Raw genomic sequence first — 24,278 nt, forward strand, 5'->3', positions numbered from 1 at the left:
CTGGGCCTTTAAGTGTGTATGAAGATAAATGTATAGGAATATCTCCCACAAAGCAAACATCTTATAGAAATCCTTTATTTTTATCATGAGTGACTGAGGACCACTTGTGGTGACTGTTAGAACGTTTTGTGAACTGGAGTAGATTAAATGATTCCTGAAATAACAGAGTAAACACAAAGACATCACAGAGCCATCTTGCTAAATCCTTTTTTATTGGAGTCAATTCACCATTCTGCTCCGCTTTAGTTGCTGATCATAGCCTGAAAAAAATAGACAGATAGAACAGGACAAGTACCATCCAGCAAAAACCTTGTATCTCACTTTTTTTTAAATTTTTATAATAATAACTTGAAAGTAGTCCTTCCCCTCCATGTTCTGTGAAAGTTTCATGACTATAGAATAACTAATAAAAGTCATTCAAAGCCTTCTGAACACATCCATCTGAAAATAAACATTTTATTTTCCAGGATGCCAGCGTCATGCTGATCAGTAAGGCCTGATTCTATCTTAAAACAATTCCTTATGTTAGGTTGGTAGATAACACCTCCTAGAGGCTTAGACTCTAGGCCTAGAGTCTAGGGGTTAATTAAGACTGCAATGACCTATGTGTGTGAACATGGTTTATCTCTCTTTTACCTGGTCGATCCAGTCATTGAAGTTGGAGATGCGGGTGAATACGGTAGGCTTATTCTTGTAGTTGCAGACCAGACACAAAGCTGGCAATACCGTGGACCTCCCATACTCCTTCTGGGTTCTTGCGGTTCAGAAGGCCATCAGAGTCACCCTATAGGATCAGAGGAGAGAAGGGCATTTAATACTTAACCAAAGACAATGTTCAAACACAAAATGTACTGTCTTATACACCACGATATTCTGTCAGATGCACACAAAACAAACACACACACATAAACACTCACATGCATGCACACACAGACGCACAAGTGCACACACATTAACACACACACAAACACAAACAATAAACAACAACACGTATGCTTACGCACAAACACATGGTTCACATACACACTACATTTTCTCTCTCTCCCTGTCTCTCTCTCCCTGTCTCTCTCTCCCTGTCTCTCTCTCCCTGTATCTCTCTCCCTGTCTCTCTCTCCCTGTCTCTCTCTCCCTGTCTCTCTCTCTCCCTGTCTCTCTCTCCCTGTCTCTCTCTCCCTGTCTCTCTCTCCATTTCTCTCTCTCCCTGTCGCTCTCTCCCTGTCTCTGTCATTGTCTCTCTCTCCCTGTCTCTCTCCCTTTCTCTCTCTCCCTGTCTCTCTCTCCCTGTCATTCTTTCCCTGTCTCTCTCCCTGTATCTCTATCCCTGTCTCTCTCTCCCTGTCTCTCTCCCTGTCTCTCTCCCTGTCTCTCTCTCCCTGTCTCTCTCCCTCTCTCTCTCGCTGTCTCTCTCTCCCTGTCTCTTTCTCCCTGTCTCTCTCTCAATTTCTCTCTCTCCCTGTCTCTCTCTCCCTATCGCTCTCTCCCTGTCTCTCTCCCTCCCTGTTTCTCTCTCCCTGTATCTCTCTCCCTGTCTCTCTCCCTGTATCTCTCTCCCTGTCTCTCTCCATGTCTCTCTCTCCCTGTCTCTCTCTCTGTCTCTCTCCATGTATCTCTCTCCCTGTCTCTCTCTCTGTCTCTCTCTCCCTGTCTCTCTCTCTCTGTAGCTCTCCCTGCCTCTCTCTCCCTGTCTCTCTCCCTGTCTCTCGCTCCCTGTCTCTCTCTCCATTTCTCTCTCTCCCTGTCGCTCTCTCCCTGTCTCTGTCATTGTCTCTCTCTCCCTGTCTCTCTCCCTTTCTCTCTCTCCCTGTCTCTCTCTCCCTGTCATTCTTTCCCTGTCTCTCTCCCTGTCTCTCTCCCTGTCTCTCTCTCCCTGTCTCTCTCCCTCTCTCTCTCGCTGTCTCTCTCTCCCTGTCTCTCTCTCCCTGTCTCTCTCTCCCTATCGCTCTCTCCCTGTCTCTCTCCCTCCCTGTTTCTCTCTCCATGTCTCTCTCTCCCTGTCTCTCTCTCTGTCTCTCTCCATGTATCTCTCTCCCTGTCTCTCTCTCTGTCTCTCTCTCCCTGTCTCTCTCTCTCTGTAGCTCTCCCTGCCTCTCTCTCCCTGTCTCGCTCCCTGTCTCTCTCCCTGTCTCTCTCTCCCTGTCTCTCTCCCTGTCTCTCTCTCCCTGTCTCTCTCTCTCCCTGTCTCGCTCCCTGTCTCTCTCCATGTATCTCTCTCCCTGTCTCTCTCGCTGTCTCTCTCCCTGTCTCTCTCCCTGTCTCTCTCTCTCCCTGTCTCTCTCTCTCCCTGTCTCTCTACCTGTCTCTCTCTCCCTGTCTCTCTCTCCCTCTTCCATCCCCAATGGATACTCAAGTTGCAGCCAGCAACAATGCCATCTCCTCCTGCACACACTAATGGTGGCCCTGAGAGTGAGGCCCCACCAGTCGGGCTTGGAGCAGGTGGCGTGGTCCATCCCGGGCATCAGACCCTGATGTCACACTGTAGTTAATTACCCAACAGGCACACACATGAAAGTTATCATCACACACACACCTACGTACACACATAGTGGCTTACTGGAGAGCCTGCCCCAACCGGTGATGTAATAGAGGATGGACAGAGAGAGAGAGAGAGAGAGAGAGAGAGAGAGAGCGAGAGAGAGAGAGAGAGAGAGAGAGAGAGAGATACATGATACATGCATGCTCACAGCCATGCATGGGAGGGATGGAGAAGGTCAAATGATCAGTGGTTATATATGAGCCGAAAGCTATGTTTGTGTCTGAGTGTGTGTGTGTCTGCCTGTGCGTGCGTGTGTGTGTTTGTGTGCAAAGGTGTTCTTTGGATGCACTGTGTGTATGTGTGAATGTGTATCCTCTCTTACTTGATACAGTGAGCAGTGGTCATGACCCAGTTGATGGCAATCAGAAGTCCTCTGCAGGTGTCTCCACTCACCGTCCCTCTCAAACTGCAGAGAGATCTGGAGAGAAAGAAAGAAAGAAAAATAAATTTGACAAAAGGAAAGTGAGTGTGTGAAAGACTGAGGGTGGATTGAGCGAGCTACTCCATACAAAAACATATGATGTGTGAAGTACGACCTATGGGGAAAAGTGCCCTATGTAAATGAAACCCAGTATTATTATCATTGTATTTAGAGAGAGGGAGATAGGGTTGTAAGAGTACCAACCAGGGCCAGCTGTGGGGCTTGGCATCCACTCCGTTGACCACACGGGTGCTAGGGGGGTAGACAGAGAGACAGTTCAGGGTCAGGTCTTTCTCTCTAACACAGGTGTCTCCAACTCCGGTCCTAGAGGGCTACAGTGCAGGTTCTTGTTAAAGCCCAGCACAAACATACCTGATTCAACTGATTAACTAATCATAGTTGCCAGTCTGGACTAATAGTTGAATCAGGTTGAATTAGGCATATCAGTGTTGGGCTGGAGCAAAAACTTGCACACCCTTCAGCTCTCCAGGATTGCAGTTGGATTCTCTGTCTAACGTCCACACACATGCACATAGAGGCTGACCCTTAGCGCTAGCGATGATCACTGAGGCCAGAACAATGGGGATCATGTTGATTAATAGGTTGTCTACAGGGCAACAGTGTGACACATCCAACTTTAAACCCTAGTCTTCAGGGACGCCTCGCTGCTCTTGATGACACACTTTCTCATTGGTCCTTCTCCTTCATGACCGCTGTGGATGAAGGAGAATAAATTAAAAACTGCCAATCAATGGTAGGAGCCTAATTGCCGGCAGACCGCCGCGACAGGTGTGTTTCCTGGAACAATTCATATGGCCTTCACCTTACTTTCCACACACCTTTCACCAATCTATGTGTATTTCTGCATTTCTCAGATACAGTGGATTCTGGATATAAACTGGAACAACCTCCCTATGCTCTGATAACACCCTGGCAGCATTTCACTTCAAGAGGATGTTGTATTCCCTCTGCCCTCGTTCACGCCCCTTCATTGATCTGAGGCAACTAGGTACAGCAGGTGTAAGCAATAAAACTCCACCTAGTTTCTAGCGTGTTGCTTTCACCTGAACAGTCCTATTCAGATCTGAGAAGGGGAGTGAACAAGGCCAGAGGGTAACGTCCTCTCAGTCAGTTATGTAGGATCCATTGGAATTCAGCACCTGTGCCAATGTTGGTGTGAGGAACTCAGAGTTCTGTGGTTTACAGAATAAACGGCAAGTATGCCCGTTAACAATACTATTGTAATTATCATGCTTATATTGCATGTCAGACATAAAAAGTCCCCTGGTGATTTCGAAGAGGTATGGAAAAGAACAGAGGGGGTGCAACAGAAGAAAAATAAAGGTTCTTTAACTAACACATGAATGTATTCAGTCAGTGTTTTAATACGTTGGGGAAGAGGGATTTCTCTTCAAAGACTATTGTTGACACACCCATTTTATTAATTAGTCTTATTATCAGATATTCTGGTGGAGGCAGAGTAGGGGGCACATACATCTGATTCATGTTTTAGATTAATGGTAAAGGTTGTGTGTGCATGTAGACAGCCAGCGTGCTGTTTTGCATGCTGTTAGGAAGAATCACCACTAGGTGATGCTGTAGTCTCTGGTCAACACCTGTGGCAGTTGAACTTCTCTGATAGAAAAATAAATGCAATATCCTTGTCAACCACTAGATGACGCACTCTATCCATAGACACAGAAGTGATATACTGGCAAAGCATCTGATATCCACACCAAAAAATCTGTGATTGTTCATATACTTATAACACAATGTATATGACAATTGTCAAAATTGTCATGAAAAAGAGAATCCATAACCAACCTGGTGTTATTGAACCCAAGTCATATTTGCTTGTTAAGCTGAAGCTTTAGCATTATATCTGGGATAGGAGACAACATTTGTTCAGGTGTTCTAAGGACAATCGTTTCACAATCGTTTGCTCAGAATGTTTACGTAATATCACAATTTGCAGTTCTCTATGTCCTGTTGTTGCACAGTATATTGTACATGTTTTAAGAATCACGGTTTAAACTATCATGCATTGTTTGTAATGGAAATAGGTTTGTATTCGGTATAAAATGGACTATAACTGCAGTGTCATACACGTACATCCAGTGGCTGGTGTATGTGGTATAATTGTTTCACCGACATTATACTTTGTTACTATGACATAAACCTGCCATAAAAGTGGGTGAAAGGTTCAGTCACAGTTCACCAGCAGCTCTACTGGGGTGGTTCCAGTGTAAACTTGTGTGTGGTTGTTTATGGAGGCTTTTTATTTTATTTTATTTCACCTTTATTTAACCAGGTAAGCCAGTTGAGAACAGGTTCTCATTTACAACTGCGACCTGGCCAAGATAAAGCAAAGTAGTGCAATAAAAACAACACAGAGTTACATATGGGGTAAAAAAACAAAAACATAAAGTCAGAAATACTAAACTTAAAGGGATTGTTTGAGAACTTTTCTACTTACCCGGAGTCCGATAAACTCATAGATACCATTTTTATGTCTCTGCGTGCAGTTTGAAGGAAGTTGAAGGTAGTTCCTGCATTGCGCTAACGCTAGTTAGCAATTGCTCCAGAAACGACCTTCGACTACCTTCAAACTGCTTGCAGAGACATAAAAATGGTATCCATGAATTCATCGAACTATCCCCTATAAATCAAAATGACCATGGCACTCTTATCAGAGAGTTGCAGTTAGAAAGCCTGTATTGAATTGGCATGTCTATGTAGTAAAGTTAAAAACTAGGCAAACAAAACATCTGTGTGTGTGTTTGTATGAGAGCCTGGGCATGTCAGAGGTGCTTACAGCAACAGTGTCAGAGGCTGGGCTCAGCACAGTTCCACGGTGCAAAGGTCATCAGTGACTCCCCTCCTTCTCAGACTGTTTAAATCCCAGTCAGTCAGTGAGACAATAGACAGGACAACTGGCGTGGTGGTGTCCAACCCTTCACCATAACACAGAGTGGTAAGCACACACACACACACACACACACACACACACACACACACACACACACACACACACACACACACACACACACACACACACACTGGACTGTAGGACTATACACATATTGCCTGTGAGAGGCAGTGTCTTTGTGTTGATATGGTTGTATACTTTATGTGTTGTGTACTGTATACCATTTTCTTCTGTTTGGTACCTAATATTCACTCTCTACTACTGTCCTCATTATCGATAGATTATCACCTCTCTACCTGTTAATAATCTGACTCCAATATGTGTTTGAAAAGACAACACAGGAACAGTAGTTTATATCCACCACCAGTATCATCCTCAGTGGATCACCTCACGATACTTGCAGACAGTTATGTAATGAGTACTCTTGTGTAAAGACTTTTGTCACATTCTCTTGGTTCTACAATCTCTTGTAGAAGTAGCTCTACTACCTTTTGCCCGTTTACACAGCCAGCTCAATTCCGATTATTTGGCATATCAGATACAGATCTGATCTTTTTCCAAACATGTAAACAACAACAAAAACTACATGGAATCTGATCTTTTGAGTTACGATTTGTATCATTTGTATTTGGTTCTAAAATCCGATACAATTCCGGTGCTCTGCATGCGAGTCTGGACATGCAGATCAGATTGTTTAACTCCTCACCAACTTTTCTTCTTCGCTAGAGTCTCTCTCTCACCAGCCAGGCAATCTCACCCACACACACACGACCTGCCGTTACCACGACAACCACCCCAGACATTTTATGCAAACTCCAGAATTACAACTGCACGTCGCATTCTAAGCAAAGCCATTACAACTGCTTAGGAAGCAGCCGCCAATGTCATTCAAACTGTCACAATCTGCTGCAAACCTAAGTACTCTTTATTTATTAACTCTTCAAAATTATTACTTCTAGGACGCAAGGACCTTGAGGGCATTCATTCGGTATGGTTAAGGTTGGGGTAATGGTTAGGAATTAAACAGAAAATCTCAATTTAAAGAAACAAGTGCCTACCCAGCAAACCAAAATTGGTTCTTTGAATGTTCTGGGAAAGGTGTAAAAAAAAAAACAGAACCGTTTTTTCCTGTTCTTTAAAGGTTCCCAAAACATTTCATTAGGTTATTGGAACAATGTGGGGACATTACAAGATATAGGTTCCCAAAACACAAAATATGGACAAGTAACTGCCTTGTAAATAAAGTGTGTTTCACCATTACATACAGATACATGTGGCCACCACATAATCCACTGGAGTGTGACCTGATATTTAAAGGAACACTGACAGTAAATGATCATTGCGTCTGCGTGTTATTTCAGAGGCAACATCAGTGTGAACACGCAACTCTGACATGGGTCACATTTCAAACTGAGTGTGGACAGTCAGACAAAAATCGGATTGAAGAAATATGCTGTGTAAACATAGCCTACGCTATAGTTGTTTTGTTTGACATTGGAATTCATGCTGAAAATATTAACTGAAAATACTAACTGCTGATAATATTAACGTTAGGCTGGCCCATTATTTTTAGTGCAACCCTAAAAGTAAATGTGTAATATGACCCCAGCAGAGCATTCCTCTAGACAACTGATGGGTGTGTGCCTGTGTAAGAGGGGGTGATCATGTTTCACATGCTTTTTGAACTGTCATAATTCAATTGTTAAGCAAGTGATAACCTGTGTGACTGTTATGTTAGCCTGTTGGATTAACATGTCTGATATGAGTTTACAGTCATGATGTGCTGTACAGCCATTACCGATGACAACCTTAGATAATGATGTGCCCTGACCTATTTCTCACCTCAACGGATTCATACTCGTCCAAAGTCCCATATAGCCAGAAAACACCAGATGATTCAACATCCTCTGTGTGTGTCCTATATGTGAGTACAACTGTCTAAAATCTGGTTGGTCTGTGTCTTCCTCTACAACACTGCACCCCAGGCTCAACCCTGCAGCCCAGCCATGAGCAGCACCAAACAACTCAACAACAGGAGCGGAGACAATGGTGAGGTCATGGGTTACATGTGTTTATGTGGTCACGTTCCCCTGCTCAGACGTTGCATGCACCAACCAATGGCTGTGTGCCACATCATCGACTGTACAATCGGGCACTAGATTGCTATAACATATGATGTGTTTAGCTGATACGTAAATACAGTGGCGGCTGGCCGATAGAGGGCGCTAGGGCGCCGCCCCCCTAAATAAAATTATTTAAAAAAATAAAATAAAAAATAAATAAAAATAATAATAATAATAATAAAAACATCAGTATGTCAATATTTGTGTGTTTGAAATATGGAATGCACACAGTAATATGTGTAAGATATGATAGAAAATCATATTCGCAACCTTTCCTCTGCCTGTCAAACGCCTCGTCAGCTCTGGGCGATACAGAAAGTGCCCCGAGGAGGCGGGTCTACGTAGCAGTTAAGCCAATTGCTAATTTAAGATATGAATGTATGACATAAAATGTAGCCAATCAGCGATCTTAAATCGAATCCAAGGAGGGCGATTATTTTATCGCCCCAAGCTCGCCCCTGATAAAATAAGGACCGGGCTCCAGTGGCGCCATTTTTACTAGACGACAATGGCGAGCGCAAACGTTACTCCTCCAAGACCCAACCCTAACTCGGTGAAATCTCTCCTCCAAGATCCGTTTGAGAGGAGAACTTTGTCAGAGAAAGTTCGGGTGAAAGAGCTGGGCCCAGATCAACCTGACCTCTCAATCAGACAGCAGGCTAGCGAGAAAGGGAAGCAGTATATGCGCGGCTTCTCCCGTAGCTGGTACACCAGGAAGGCTTGGCTAGCTGGGTGCACTGATGCTAATGCTTTATTTTGCTTTCCGTGCTTGCTTTTTAAAACGACGGGGTCAGATTCAGCATGGACAGGTACCGGAGTGAGGGATATGAAGCACCTGTCAGAGAAGGTAAAGAAACATGAGAACACCAGGGCACACATGGACAACTCTGTAAAGCTAGCTGTATTAGGAAGGGTGAACATTGCTACGCAGCTGGATGACGGCCACAGGATTGCGGTGAGGAAACACAATGAGGAGGTGGATAAAAACAGGCACATTCTATCCAAAATTATCGATTGTGTGAAGTTCTGTGGGGCTTTTGAGTTGGCCTTGCGTGGGCACGAGGAGACTGACTCCTCGGACAACCCCGGCATTTTCCGGGGCTTAGTGGATTTTGTTGCCTCCCTCGACAGTGTGCTGGAGGAGCACCTGAAGACAGCTACCGTTTTTAAGGGCACGTCAAAGACGATACAGAACGAGCTGTTGGACTGTATGCTGTCAGTGCTTAAGGATTACATCCTGGAGGAAGTAAAGAGTGCTGATTTTATCGCCATTCAAGCTGACGAGACGACTGACGTTTCCACCCACTGCCAGTTGGTGCTTGTGATACGCTACATCGATGCTAAAAGTAACGTCCAAGAGCGTTTTTTCGAGTTCATTTTGATCGAGAACGCAACCGCCGACACCATCGCTACAGCGCTGCTGGAGAGGCTCAGCACCATACTCTCACATGGACAAAAGGCCAAACTTATTGCCCAGGCTTACGACGGAGCAAGTGTGATGAGGGGAGCCACCGGCGGAGTGCAGCGTAAAATAGTGGATGTGTACGAAAATGCGCACTACGTCCACTGCTATGCACATCAGCTGAACCTCATCATGCAGCAGGCTACTTCACGCATCCCCAGGATCGGCACTTTCTTTTCCGACCTTGCAGGATTTTCTGCTTTCTTCTCCAGGTCTCCCAAGCGAACCACCGTGCTTGACGAAGTGGTTGCGCATAGACTCCCCAGAGCCTCTACAACACGGTGGAACTTCCACAGTCGCGCTGTAAACACTGTGTACGAGTACAGGGATGACCTCCTAACGTGTTTCCAGACCATCAGAGACTCTGGGAACTTTGATGCCCCGACTGTCAGAGAGGCGGGGGGCTTTGTGAGGATGCTCGAAGACGAGGCTTTCTGTTTTTTCCTGGCACTGTTCCACAAGATCATGCCAAATGTGGACATGCTTTTCAGCCAGCTGCAGAAGAGGAACATCGACCCTGTCTTCATTAAAGCACTTGTCCAGAGGTTCACAGACAGCATGCTAACAATCAGGTAAATAACTATATTTACTATTGGCTGATAAAGATGTTGTTAGAAAGATGAATAGTTCACTTACAACAGTTTAAAAGCCTAAATGTGTCTGGTCATCAAAGTGAGTGATTATCATAGAGCCGTCACAATTATATTTGTTTTAGTATTTTAAAAGGAAAGAGAAGACACAATCAGACGTTGATAATAATGCAGGAAAGTACTACACAGTTTGTAATAATTATTCAGGTGTCCACCAGGTCAATTTCTAGAAGAGGCCTAGTTGTTATTGAAGATTAACTTTATTGCTAAGTGCACAGCAGAACAAAATGATGTTGCATCCCTCTCACAAATGTAATAGAAAAAGGCTTTAAAACGTAATAACATCAGTTAATTATGTACATCACAGGTTAAAAGCAGTTACTAGACATAGTTTGTGTGTATATACACACTATCTGTCTGTCTGTCTGTCTATATATATATATATATATATATATATATATATATATATATATATAAAAGTCACTGGTTGTGTGTTGAGGGGGAATTACAGTGAGTTAAGAAGTCTGATTGCAAGTTATCAAATTAAACTTTATTTTTTGGACCCAGGGCCTCAATTCCCTCTTTGTGTGGGGACAGCGCATCTGACGAGCAGCAACAGCCCATCAAGCGACGGAGGATGCTGGGACCAGGAGAACAACAGAGGTTGGCTATAGAGGTAAGTTGTGATGTAATTGTCAGTGTTTCCCCCTAGAACTTTTTTCAGGCCTGGTAGTATGTAGCCAAAACCCTGAACAATCAGCACCTTGGTAATCATATACTTGAGTTGGACATAGGCATGTGTCAGTCAGGATCACTTGCATCAAAATAGCTTAATTGCAAATTAAAGCTGATGATGTATCTTTTACAGGTATGTGATACCATCCTGAGTCATGCCAAAGAGAGGTTCTCCTTCACCCAGCACCTCATCAGCGCAACACTATTGCACGGAGAGTTGTTCCCACAACACAGTGTGAAGTTCCCCGATACAGCGCTTGAAACAACCGTGGAGGCGTACCCCATGTTGAACAAGGCCAAGCTCAAAACCGAACTGTCCCTCATCTATGAGAACAGTGAGTTCAAGGCTTGTAGTGGTGCAGTGCCCCTGTACCAGTTCTTCATGGAGAACAACCTTCAGAGCACTTTCACAGAGACTGCCAGCCTCCTCAAGATCCTCATCACCACACCCATGACAACTGCTGAGTCAGAAAGGTGCTTCTCTACACTGAAAAGGATCAAGACCTTCCTGAGAAACAGCATGACACAGGATCGCCTGAACGCTCTGGCCATGCTCTCCATGGAGAAGAAACTTGTCAGGGACATTCCTGACTTTAATCAAAGGGTCATTGAGAGGTTTGCCACTCAGAAGGACAGACGGGCAAAATTCCTGTACAAATAAGATGACAGACACACACACACAGAGCAGCTCTGGCCGCATGTTTCTTTGTATATAGTTGACCTTAGCATAAAAAATCCAGTTATATATGGTACTCTAGAAAGTCTTAATAGTGTCTTTGCTAATATTACTGTATATATGTTGTTTTGTATCAATTAATTGTTGCAGTTCTGGAGCACATTAACAATTAGTCACATTTAGTATGATCATAAAATACTGTATGCTATTCTTCCAGTCAAAGGTTTGAGTTCATCCACTTGATATCCATTTCTATATTATACATCCTTTTATACAGTGTAAGATTTCCTATAAACTTTATAATAATTTCATGTTATTGTCCACTTTCCACTCTGTTCTGACAGCATGCCTGTTGCGTTGCCTGTTTACTACCAATGGTGAAAAGTTCACTTTAAATGCAAATGAAAGGCTTGGGTTTGTGTAATATGTTTTTGTGTAAGAATGCCTCAACTTTTTAATATTGGCATTAAATAATTACTGAATGTTTCACTGAGCACTGCTGTCCTGCAGTTTGTGTTAAAATATATCGCGATGGTTACAGGAAAAAAAAAGTATGGCACAGCCCCACCGAGAATATTTTTCACCAGCCGCCACTGCGTAAATACCTATCCAGACTTTGTAAGATCTGGTATGCGTCAGCAACGTCTGAGCAGAGGAACGCACCCCTTGTGCTTGAGTGTAGCACGTGCAATGATGTCACATTCTCTGAGACCTGAAGTGTCGACTTCAGGACGAAATGTTGATGTGAACGCAAGATCGAGCTCTGTGTGTGTCAACAGACTGGGTGGATCACCTATCTCTTCCTCCAAACAAGTAAAAATGCTATTTATGATGTGTGATATCAGAAAGCTTGAACATTTGTCTTCTCTCTCCATGGCAGCATCCAAGAAGAGGTGCCCCTTGGCCACGGGGCTGGAGGGCATTGCCCCCCTTGTGCGCACTGTTGAAGAGATCCCTGAGCCCATCACCACGGTGATCAAGGGGAACATCCCATCCTGGATCAATGGAAGCTTCCTGCGGAATGGGCCCGGAAAGTTTGAGTTCGGCAAAGACAAGTACAAAATAAAATTATACACAGACACCACGTATACTCAACACATACACACACATACACATAGACACTCACCCTTACACCCATAGACTCACCCTTACACCCATTTTTCTTTGTCTCTGTCCTCAGCTTCAACCACTGGTTTGATGGAATGGCCTTGATGCACCGCTTCTACATCCATGACGGTGAGGTGACCTACAGCAGCCGCTTCCTGCGCAGCGACTCCTACGTACGTAATTCTGAGAAAGATCGCATTGTGGTGTGTGAGTTTGGAACCATGGCCATGCCTGACCCCTGCAAGAACTTCTTTGCTCGATTCTTATCCCGCTTCAAGATTCCCAGTAAGTGTCTTCAGAGTTGTGTCCCTCTGTGTGCAGTACATTCCCCATTGTTCTGGTTGCGGCTTGCAGCATTGGCCAGGGCTGTTGACTCTATGTATTGTGTTGCTCACAATGTATGTATTGTGTTGAGATTACAAATATGATGGTCGAAAGCTAGTGCATATTTCTGTGAGTGTAGGAATGCTTAGAAATCAGGAGAGCATATTTTTGTGTGGGCTACCTGAGCAGTTAGAGAGAGAAAGAGAGATAGACAGAGAAACTTCTGACTTTTAAAAGCTCTGTATTTAACAATTTCTGTAATTAAACAGAAGAGCATTAAACGTTGATCTACAGAAGTATTTTGCTGCATCAAAGCATAACCGATTGTAAACCAGCACAGCTAGATTAGGGTCAATAGAAAAAATAGCAGAATTGTAACACACCACATTTTTGAAGACACAAGGATTATTCATGGCCCAATAGAAAGTAAAGTCCACAGTGCCCCACACAGGAGGTTGGTGGCACCTTAATTGGGGAGAATGGGCTCATGGTATTGGCTGGAGCGGTATTGGTGGAATGGAATCAAATACATAAAACATGGTTTCCATGTGTTTGATGCCATTCCATTAGCTCTGTTCCAGCCATTATTATGAGCCGTTCTCCCCTCAGCAGCCTCCACTAGCATTGACCCAGTATCTGTGAGTTAGAGATGTTGACGATGAGTATTACAGGTCTCCTCTCTAATGCCCAGCTCTGATTCAAACTCCCATTAGACAGCTCTGCAAGCGTTTTAATGTCAAAATACGTTCGTTAGTCACCAAATATAGGGTTTCTTCATTTACTCCCGTTAAAGCCGGTATGTACTTCCAAAAAAAGTCTAGAAGAGTTGAATGTTCATTTTGTCATTATAGTACTGCTGTATATTGTTTATATGGTCTGTCTTTGAGTTTAGTTGCACAGCGAAACCCCATATTTGGTGGGGAACATTCCGATTTTGACATTAAAACGCTTGCAGAGCTGTCTAATGGGAGTTTGAATCGGCGCTTCCTGGGCATTAGAGACATCTCAAACACACAGATACTGGGGCAAGTCCACAGATACTTGTGCCACAACAAGTGACTTTAATAGTCACACAACGTCTGTGTCCACTCCTTCCTGTTTAGATTAGTGTGATTTCTAGCTTAGCCTGACCTAAAAGGAAATAGACACGTGAACATTGTGTCCTGTACTTACAAAAAAAATGAACATATTGAAAGTATTGGAGGGTGTTGCTGCTGTAGGATGGTGTAGAGTTCAGAATGGGATTTTCTACACATATGCTTGTGAAAGTGTAGATCATAAGTGCATATCACTGAGAAAGATAAAACTCTGCTGATTGGCAAAAATGTTCTGTAGGTACAGTTGAAGTCGGAAGTTTACATATACCTTAGCCAAATACATTTAATCTCAGTTTTTCACAATTCCTGACATTTAATCCTAGTAAAAATTCCATGTCTTAGGTCAGTTAGGATCACCACTTTATTTTAAGAATGTGAAATGTCAGAATAATAGTAGAGAGAATGATTTATTTAAGCTTTTATTTCTTTCATCACATTCCCAGTGGGTCAGAAGTTTACATACACTCAACTAGTATTTGGTAGCATTGCCTTTAAATTGTTTAACTTGGGTCAAACGTTTCGGGTAGCCTTCCACAAGCTTCCCACAATAATTTGGGTGATTTTTGGCAAATTCCTCCTGACAGAGCTGGTGTAACTGAGTCAGGTTTGTAGGCCTCCTTGCTCGCACACGCTTTTTCAGTTCTGCCCACAAATGTTCTATAGGATTGAGGTCAGAGCTTTGTGATGGCCACTCCAATACCTTGACTTTGTTGTCGTTAAGCCATTTTGCCACAACTTTGGAAGTATGCCCATTTGCAACCAAGCTTTAACTTCCTGACTGATGTCTTGAGATGTTGCTTCAATATATCCACATCATTTTCCTTCCTCATGATGCCATCTATTTTGTGAAGTGCACCAGTCCCTCATGCAGCAAAGCACCCCCACAGCATGAAGCTGCCACCCCCGTGCTTCACGGTTGGGATGGTGTTCTTCAGCTTGCAAGCCACCCCCTTTTTCCTCCAAACATAGTGATGGTCATTATGGCCAAACAGTTCTATTTTTGTTTCATCAGACCAGAGGATATTTCTCCAAAAAGTATGATCTTTGTCCCCATGTGCAGTTGCAAACCGTAGTCTGGCTTTTTTATGGCGGTTTTGGAGCAGTGGCTTCTTCCTTGCTGAGCAGCCTTTCAGGTTATGTTGATATAGGACTCGTTTTACTGTGGATATAGATACCTTTGTACCTGTTTCCTCCAGCATCTTCACAAGGTCCTTTGCTGTTGTTCTGGGATTGATTTGCACTTTTCGCACCAAAGTACGTTCATCTCTAGGAGACAGAACGCGTCTCCTTCCTGAGTGGTATTGTCACGGTTTCGGCCGAGGCTGCTCCTCCTCCTGGTTCGGGCGGGCTTCGGCGTTCGCCGTCCCCGGAGTACTAGCTGCCACCGCTCGATGTTTCTGTGTTCCATTGCTTTTGTCTGTCTGTCACACCTGTGTTTGTTTTAGAGTTGATTACTTGTCTTATAAGTTCCATGCATTATTCTAGGGTAGTTGTGTGTGGTTGTCCGTTGCTCCGTGGTTTTGATACGTGTTTGTGTTTCCGTGTCATTTTTCCCTTTTGGAGTGTTTTACGCGTGTGCGTATTGTTCCTCACCTCTCCGTGTTTTCGAGGTCGGGGCTTGTACTCTTGTTTTGGGACATTATTAAAGTCTTGTTGGACTACCTCTGCTTCCTGCGCTTGACTCCTCCACCACATCCACGACAGATATGACAGAACCACACACCATCATGGAGTCAGCAGGATCAGCGGCATCTCCCGAATCGCTGCTGGAACGGCTAAATTTCCAGGACGCCATGATCCAGCAAATCGGGACCGCTATGGACAAGGTGTCCAACACCCTGCGCCGTTTGGTGAACACTGAGGACTTTTACAACATCACATCACCAACGGCCAGTCCTCCTCTCTCAGTACCGGAACCCAGTGGCATTCGGCTCTCACTCCCGAGGGCATATGACGGTTCTGCAGCCGGGTGTCAGGGATTTCTCCTGCAGGTAGAACTGTACCTTGCCACTATACACCCGGCGCCCTCGGGATACGAGAGCGTCTCCGCCCTCATCTCCTGTCTCTCCGGCAAAGCGTTGGAATGGGCCAACGCTGAATGGAGGGGAATAGACGCCGCTACCATCACCTACGCGGAGTTCTCTCGCCGCTTCCGGACTGTTTTCGATCATCCTCCTGAGGGGAAAGCGGCGGGAGAGCGTCTATTCCACCTCCGACAGGGGAAGAGGAGCGCACAGGAGTTCTCACTGGAGTTCCGGACACTAGCAGCGGATGCGGGGTGGAATGAGAGGGCCCTCATCGACCAGTACCGATGTAGTCTACGCGAGGACGTTCGTAGGGAGCTGGCCTGCAGGGACACCAACCTAAACTTCGACCAGTTGGTGGACGTTTCCATCCGTCTGGATACCCTGCTGGCTACCCGCGGACGTCCCGAGTGGGGGTCGTCCAGTCCACCCTCCAGCGCCCCCGAGCCGATTCCCATGGAGCTAGGGGGTGCTGGCGCTAGAGAGAGGAGGAGGGGGAACCCGAGGGGGGCCATCCACTGCACCACCTGCGGTCGTGGAGGACACACTGCGGCCAGGTGCTGGGGAGGGTCTCCTAGGGGAGGTGACAACAGGCAACGCACTGGGGAGTCATTTCAGGTGAGTAGACGCCCCACTCACCCAGAGCTCTCTGTTGGTCACATGAGTATTCCTGTGAGGTTTCCACAGGTGGCACCTCATTCCCAGCATAAGGCGCTAGTAGATTCAGGCGCAGCTGGGAATTTTATTGATCGGGCATTTTGTAATAGGTTAAGGATTCCCCTTCTGCCGGTAGACAATCCATTTCCTGTCCACGCACTAGACAGCCGGCCGTTGGGGTCGGGTCTGATCAGGGAGGTCACAGCACCACTGACTATGACGACGCAGGGGGGTCATGAGGAGAGCATTCAGTTTTATCTGATTGACTCTCCTGCGTATCCCGTGGTGTTGGGACTTCCCTGGTTAAGCACCCATGATCCTACTATAGCGTGGCAACAGAGGGCTCTTATGGAGTGGTCTGCTCAGTGTGTAGGGAGATGTCTAGGTGTTTCCGTAGGGGCGACCTCGGTAGAGAGTCCGAACCAAGTGCCCGCACTGCGCATTCCCCCCGAGTATGAGGATTTAGCACTCGTGTTTAGCAAATCGAGGGCAGCACGGCTACCTCCTCATAGACAGGGGGACTGTGCGATAAATCTCCAAACAGGAGCGGCTCTTCCTCGGAGTCATGTGTATCCCCTGTCTCAAGAGGAGACAGCGACTATGGAGACATACATAGCCGAGTCCTTGGCACAGGGATACATACGGCCCTCTACTTCCCCAGTCTCCTCGAGTTTCTTCTTTGTGAAGAAGAAGGACGGGGGATTGCGCCCGTGTATTGATTATCGTAGTCTCAATCAGATTACAGTTAAATACAGCTACCCACTGCCACTGATTGCGACGATGACGGAGTCATTACGCGGAGCGCGATTCTTCACAAAGTTGGATCTCAGGAGCGCGTACAATCTGGTGCGCATTAGGGAGGGGGATGAATGGAAGACAGCATTTAGCACCACCTCGGGTCATTACGAGTATCTCGTCATGCCATACGGGTTAATGAATGCTCCGTCAGTCTTCCAATCCTTTGTTGACGAGATTTTCCGGGACATGCATGGGCAGGGTGTAGTAGTGTACATCGACGACATCCTGGTGTACTCTTCTACACGAGCCGAGCATGTAGCCCAGGTGCGCCGAGTATTGAGACGACTGTTGGAGCATGACCTGTATGTCAAGGCAGAGAAATGCCTGTTCTTCCAGGAGTCCGTCTCCTTTTTGGGTTATCGGTTGTCTTCAGCTGGTGTGGAGATAGAGGTAGACCGGGTATCGGCCGTGCGTAATTGGCAAACTCCAACCACTGTAAAAGAGGTGCAGCAGTTCTTGGGTTTTGCTAATTACTACCGGAGGTTTATTCGGGGTTTTGGACAGGTTGCAGCTCCCATTACGTCCCTGCTAAAGGGGGGTCCGGTTCGCTTGCGGTGGTCGGCTGAGGCGGACAGGGCATTTATCAAGCTTAAGAACCTGTTCACCTCGGCTCCGGTGCTGGCGCATCCGGATCCCTCTTTACCATTCCAGGTTGAGGTAGACGCGTCCGAGACCGGTATTGGGGCAGTCCTCTCACAGCGGTCCGGCGCGCCACCTAAACTCCGCCCCTGTGCTTTCTACTCGAAGAAGCTCAGCTCGGCGGAGCGTAACTATGATGTCGGGGACAGGGAGTTGTTAGCCATAGTCCAAGCCCTAAAGGTGTGGAGGCATTGGCTTGAGGGGGCTCAACACCCTTTTCTCATTCTGACTGATCACCGTAACCTGGAATACATCCGGGCAGCTAGGAGATTGAACCCTCGTCAGGCTAGGTGGAATATGTTCCTAACCAGGTTTGTCTTTAAAATCACATACATCCCAGGGTCCCAGAATGTTAAGGCAGACGCACTGTCCCGGCGGTATGACACGGAGGAGAGGTCCAACGAGCCTACTTCCATATTGCCGGAATCTTGTTTGGTGGCTCCGGTAGTATGGGAGGTCGATACGGAAATCGAGCGGGCACTGCGTACCGACCCTACTCCCCCCGAGTGTCCTGTGGGGCGGACGTACGTTCCGCTCGAGGTCCGCGATCGTCTTATTTATTGGGCTCATACATCACCCTCCTCTGGACATCCAGGTATTGGCCGGACCGTGCACTGTCTTAGCATGAAATACTGGTGGCCAACGTTAGCTAGGGATGTGAGGGTTTATGTCTCCTCCTGCTCTGTGTGTGCCCAGTATAAGGCGCCTAGACATTTGCCCAGGGGTAAGCTACATCCCCTGCCCGTTCCACAACGACCATGGTCCCACCTCTCGGTAGATTTCGTAACTGACCTACCTCCCTCCCAGGGGAGTACCACCATATTGGTCGTTGTGGATCGGTTTTCTAAAGCCTGTCGTCTCCTTCCCATGCCGGGTCTCCCTACTGCCCTACAAACCGCTGAGGCTCTCTTTACCCATGTGTTCCGGCACTATGGGGTCCCCGAGGATATTGTGTCTGACCGAGGTCCCCAGTTCACCTCCAGAGTCTGGGGGGCTTTCATGGAACGCCTGGGGGTCTCGGTTAGCCTTACCTCGGGGTACCACCCAGAGAGCAATGGGCAGGTTGAACGTGTGAACCAGGATGTGGGTAGGTTTTTGAGGTCCTACTGCCGGGACCGGCCGGAGGAGTGGTCGAGGTATATCCCCTGGGCAGAGATGGCCCAGAACTCTCTCCGCCACTCCTCCACCGGATTAACACCTTTCCAGTGTATTTTAGGGTATCAGCCGGTCCTGGCACCGTGGCACGAGAGCCAGACCGAGGCCCCTGCGGTGGACGAGTGGATTCGGAGCTCGGAGGAGACGTGGGACGCTGCCCATGTCCATCTGCAGCGTGCCATCCGTCACCAAAAGGCGAGCGCCGACCGTCACCGCAGTGAGGCACCGGTGTACGCACCGGGAGATCGAGTCTGGCTCTCGACTCGAAACCTGCCCCTCCGCCTGCCCTGCCGGAAGCTGGGTCGGCGGTTTGTGGGGCCCTTCAAAGTCCTGAGAAGATTGAACGAGGTGTGTTACAGATTACAACTGCCTATAGAGTATAAAAATATTAACCCCTCGTTCCATGTGTCTCTTCTCAGGCCGGTGGTAGCTGGCCCACTCCAAGAGGAGGAGATAGGAGAGACCCCTCCGCCCCCTTTGGACATCGAGGGGGTCCCGGCGTACAGAGTCCGGACCATCTTGGACTCGAGACGCCGGAGGAGTGGTCTCCAGTATCTCGTGGAGTGGGAGGGGTACGGTCCGGAGGAACGGTGCTGGGTGCCCAGGAGGGACATACTAGATCCATCCCTCCTGACGGAGTTTCACCATGGGCATCCCACGCGCCCGGGTCCGTGTCCTCCTGGCCGTCCCCGAGGCCGGGGTCGGCGCGCGGCTGGAGCCGCGCGTCAAGGGGGGGGTACTGTCACGGTTTCGGCCGAGGCTGCTCCTCCTCCTGGTTCGGGCGGGCTTCGGCGTTCGCCGTCCCCGGAGTACTAGCTGCCACCGCTCTATGTTTCTGTGTTCCATTGCTTTTGTCTGTCTGTCACACCTGTGTTTGTTTTAGAGTTGATTACTTGTCTTATAAGTTCCATGCATTATTCTAGGGTAGTTGTGTGTGGTTGTCCGTTGCTCCGTGGTTTTGATACGTGTTTGTGTTTCCGTGTCATTTTTCCCTTTTGGAGTGTTTTACGCGTGTGCGTATTGTTCCTCACCTCTCCGTGTTTTCGAGGTCGGGGCTTGTACTCTTGTTTTGGGACATTATTAAAGTCTTGTTGGACTACCTCTGCTTCCTGCGCTTGACTCCTCCACCACATCCACGACAGATATGACAGGTATGACGGCTGCGTGGTCCCATGGTGTTTATACTTGCATACTATTGTTTGTACAGATGAACGTGGTACCTTCAGGCATTTGGACATTTCTCCCAAGGATGAACCAGACTTGTGGAGGTCTACAATATTTTTTCCGAGGTCTTGGCTGATTTCTTTTGATTTTCCCATGATGTCAAGCAAAGAGGCACTGAGTTTGAAAGTAGGCCTTGAAATACATCCACAGGTACACCTCCAATTGACTCAAATTATGTCAATTAGCCTATCAGAAGCTTCTAAAGCCATGAAATCATTTTCTGGAATTTTCCAAGCTGTTTAAAGGCACAGTCAACTTAGTGTATGGAAACTTCTGACCCACTGGAATTGTGATACAGTGAATTATAAGTGAAATAATCTGTCTGTAAACAATTGTTGGAAAAATGACTTGTGTCACGCACAAAGTAGAGTGTCCTAACCGACTTGCCAAAACTATAGTTTGTTAACAAGAAATTTGTGGAGTGGTTGAAAAACAAGTTTTAATGACTCCAACCTAAGTGTATGTAAACCTCCGACTTCAACTGTAAATGCTCCAGTCCTGATATCTGGATTTGTTAACAGAGGCCACAGACAATGCCAGTGTGAACTTTGTGAAGTACAAGGGAGACTATTATGTAAGCACAGAGACCAACTACATGCGGCGGGTGGATCCACAGAGCCTGGAGACCAAGGAGAAGGTACAGCTATTGTCTGTTACAACTATCACACCAAGGATGGAGTTGAACATATTTTACAGAATTCAGGGGGATCTTACAGTTATGATGATGATGATGTTTGCAGTGATGATGATGACTATAATGATGAAGTGTCCTTATGTTCATAGGTGGACTGGACTCAATACATTGCAGTAAACTCAGCCACAGCCCATCCTCATTATGACCGTGAAGGGGCTTCGTACAACATGGGCAACTCCTATGGCAAGGGCGGTATGTTAGCTACCTACCTCCCTACCTACCTATCTACCCCTACCTACAGTGAGGGAATAAAGTATTTGATCCCCTGCTGATTTTGTACGTTTGCCCACTGACAAAGACATGATCAGTCTATAATTTTAATGGTAGGTTTTTTTTAACAGTGAGAGACAGAATAACAACAAAAAAATCCAGAAAAAAACGCATGTGAAAATTTTTATAAATTGATTTGCATTTTAATGAGGGAAATAAGTATTTGACCCCTCTGCAAAACATGATTTAGTACTTGGTGGCAAAACCCTTGTTGGCAATCACAGAGGTCAGACGTTTTTTGTAGTTGGCCACCAGGTTTGCACACATCTCAGGAGGGATTTTGTCCCACTCCTCTTTGCAGATCTTCTCCAAGTCATTAAGGTTTCGAGGCTGACATTTGGCAACATGAACCTTCAGCTCCCTCCACAGATTTTCTATGGGATTAAGGTCTGGAGACTGGCTAGGCCAGTCCTAATCTCAGCTCATTACCTGTATAAAAGACACCTGGGAGCCAGAAATCTTTCTGATTGAGAGGGGGTCAAATACTTATTTCCCTCATTAAAATGCAAATCAATTTATAACATTTTTGACATGTGTTTTTTTCTGAATTGTTTTGTTGTTATTCTGTCTCTCACTGTTCAAATAAACCTGCCATTAAAATGATAGACTGATAATTCCTTTGTCAGTGGGCAAACTTACAAAATCAGCAGGGGATCAAATACTTTTTTCCCTCACTGTAAGTATTCAGACCCTTTACTCAGTACTTTGTTGAAGCACCTTTGGCAGTGATTACAGCCTCGAGTCTTCTTCTCGAGTCGTTTGACACTACAAGCTTGGCACACCTGTATTTGGGGAGTTTCTCCCATTCTTTTCTGCAAATCCTCTCAAGCTCTGTCAGGTTGGATGGGGAGCGTTGCTGCACAGCTATTTTCAGGTCTCTCCAGAGATGTTCAACTGGGTTCAATTACGGGCTCTGGCTGGTCCACTCAAGGACATTCAGAGCAGGTTTTCATCAAGGATCTCTCTGTGCCTCGATCCTGACGTCTCCCAGTCCCTGCCGCTGAAAAACATCCCCACAGCATGATGCTGCCACCACCATGCTTCACCGTAGGGATGATGCCAGGTTTACTTCAGACATGACGCTTGGCATTCAGGCCAATGATTTCAATCTTGGTTTCATCAGACCAGACAATCTTATTTCTCATGGTCTGAGAGTCTTTAGGTGCCATTTGGCAAACTCCAAGCGGGCTGTCATGTGCCTTTTACTGAGGAGTGGCTTCCATCTGGCCACTCTACCATAAAGGCCTGATTGGTGGAGTGCTGTAGAGATGGTTGTCCTTCTGGAAGGTTCACCCATCTCCACAGAGGAACTCTAGAGCTCTGTCAGATTGACCATCAGTTTCTTGGTCACCTCCCTGACCAAGGCCCTTCTCCCCTGATTTCTTAGAGCTGGGCAGCCAGCTCTAAGAAGAGTCTTGGTGGTTCCAAACTTCTTCCATTTAAGAATGATGGACGCCACTGTGTTCTTGGGGACCTTCAATGCTGCAGATATTTTTTGGTACCCTTCTCCAGATCTGTGCCTTGACACAATCCTGTCTCGGAGCTCTACAAACAATTCCTTCGACCACATGGCTTGGTTTTTGCTCTGACATGCACTGTCAACTGTGGGTCCTTAAATAAACAGGTGTGTGCCTTTCCAAATCAAAGGTTTCTGAATACTTATGTAAATATGGTATTTTTGTTTTTAATTTGTAATACATTTGCAAACATTCTAAAAACCTGTTTTAGCTTTGTCATTATGGGGTATTGTGTGTAGATTGCTGAGGATTTGTATTTATTTAATCCATTTTAGAATAAGGCTGTAACGGATCTTGGAATCCAAGATGGCGTAGCAGTGCGGTCGTGTTCTTTGTTGTGTGTCCGTGTAAATAGCCAGTTTTTTGTATTATTTTGTATTTTTCATACATATTTCCTTATCACACTTTTCATCCTTCTACTAAATATACTTTCCTGCAATCCGCCTCACTCAATGTGGAACGGATTCTATTATTTACTCACCTTTATCTAGAATCTCCAGTTGAAACTAGCTAGCCAGCTAACTAGCTACTTGCTATTAGCCACCGTTAGCGGTTTTCACCCAGAACATCGGATTTTCTGCCGGAATAACTGAATCACTGGTCCCTAACACTGGATCGCAACTAGCTAATCACCACTGCCCCCGAAGCAAGCACCAGTTAGCCTTGAGCCAGGCCCATATCCTGGCTATCTACCTCTTTGTCTATCGGACGGGAGTAGCCCGCTAACTAGCTACTTGCTATTAGCCACCGTTAGCAGTTTTTCACCATTGTCCGTGGCCTGCACTACCTACCAGCCAGCTCTAGCCTGGACTATTATCGGCCAGTCTGCACTGTCTGCACAGCGCGTTATCGAACCAGAACATAACAGATTTTCTGCCGGAATCACTAAATCACTGGACCTTTAACACCTGATCATCGTAACTAGCAAGCTGCAACCAAATGGATGTTGTTGTTGGCTAATCAGCCTTGAGCTAGCCTCGAGTTAGGCACATCTCCCGGCTATCTACCTCTCTGTCAACCGGACGGGACCTCCTAGAGTCGACACGGAGCCCCGCCGATCCATCACGACTGGTCTGCCGACGTAATCGTCTATGGTTTCAACAGGCTTCCCGTTGCGACGACCACGAAGATCCATCTGCTAGCCCCGGCCCGCTAGCACACACAAACAACAGCCGTGCTTCCTGCTCGCTGTGCTTTAGCACCAATTCGAACTGCTCTCGGACTCACATATTGCTGTTCACTGGACCTTATGATCACTCAGATGCACAGCTGATGCCTGCTGGACTGTTCCTTTACACGGTAC

The 24,278-nt window shown here is 46.3% G+C and overlaps 2 protein-coding genes and 1 long non-coding RNA gene across 3 annotated transcripts in view; 2 read left to right on the plus strand and 1 right to left on the minus strand.

Annotated features, from left to right (window-relative positions):
- Window positions 1-205: 205 nt before the first annotated feature.
- LOC311141060 lies at window positions 206-5,506 on the minus strand. Its single transcript, XR_014614200.1, has 5 exons — window positions 5,431-5,506; window positions 3,159-3,206; window positions 2,856-2,951; window positions 637-784; window positions 206-260 (listed from the first exon to the last, which is right to left on the minus strand). It is a non-coding gene; the product is annotated as an uncharacterized lncRNA (long non-coding RNA).
- A 341-nt stretch (window positions 5,507-5,847) lies between these two features.
- The window catches only part of LOC311141682 (carotenoid-cleaving dioxygenase, mitochondrial-like), a 32,426-nt gene continuing 13,995 nt past the window's right edge, over window positions 5,848-24,278 (plus strand). The window contains exons 1-6 of the mRNA XM_084177088.1: window positions 5,848-5,928; window positions 7,869-7,932; window positions 12,350-12,524; window positions 12,650-12,861; window positions 21,016-21,131; window positions 21,278-21,380. Of these exons, the coding sequence (XP_084033214.1) occupies window positions 7,890-7,932; window positions 12,350-12,524; window positions 12,650-12,861; window positions 21,016-21,131; window positions 21,278-21,380 (649 nt within the window). The 5' untranslated portion in view covers window positions 5,848-5,928; window positions 7,869-7,889. The remainder of the gene's footprint in view (window positions 5,929-7,868; window positions 7,933-12,349; window positions 12,525-12,649; window positions 12,862-21,015; window positions 21,132-21,277; window positions 21,381-24,278) is intronic.
- Window positions 8,799-11,961, plus strand: LOC311141200 (zinc finger MYM-type protein 1-like). The gene is made up of 3 exons (XM_084176461.1): window positions 8,799-10,040; window positions 10,626-10,734; window positions 10,927-11,961. The coding sequence occupies exons 1-3, from the start codon at window positions 8,833-8,835 to the stop codon at window positions 11,452-11,454; spliced, it is 1,845 nt and encodes a 614-aa protein (XP_084032587.1). The 5' UTR covers window positions 8,799-8,832; the 3' UTR covers window positions 11,455-11,961.

The sequence above is a fragment of the Coregonus lavaretus genome (genome assembly GCF_964263955.1).
Source record: "Coregonus lavaretus genome assembly, chromosome: 14".
Lineage (NCBI taxonomy): Eukaryota > Metazoa > Chordata > Actinopteri > Salmoniformes > Salmonidae > Coregonus > Coregonus lavaretus.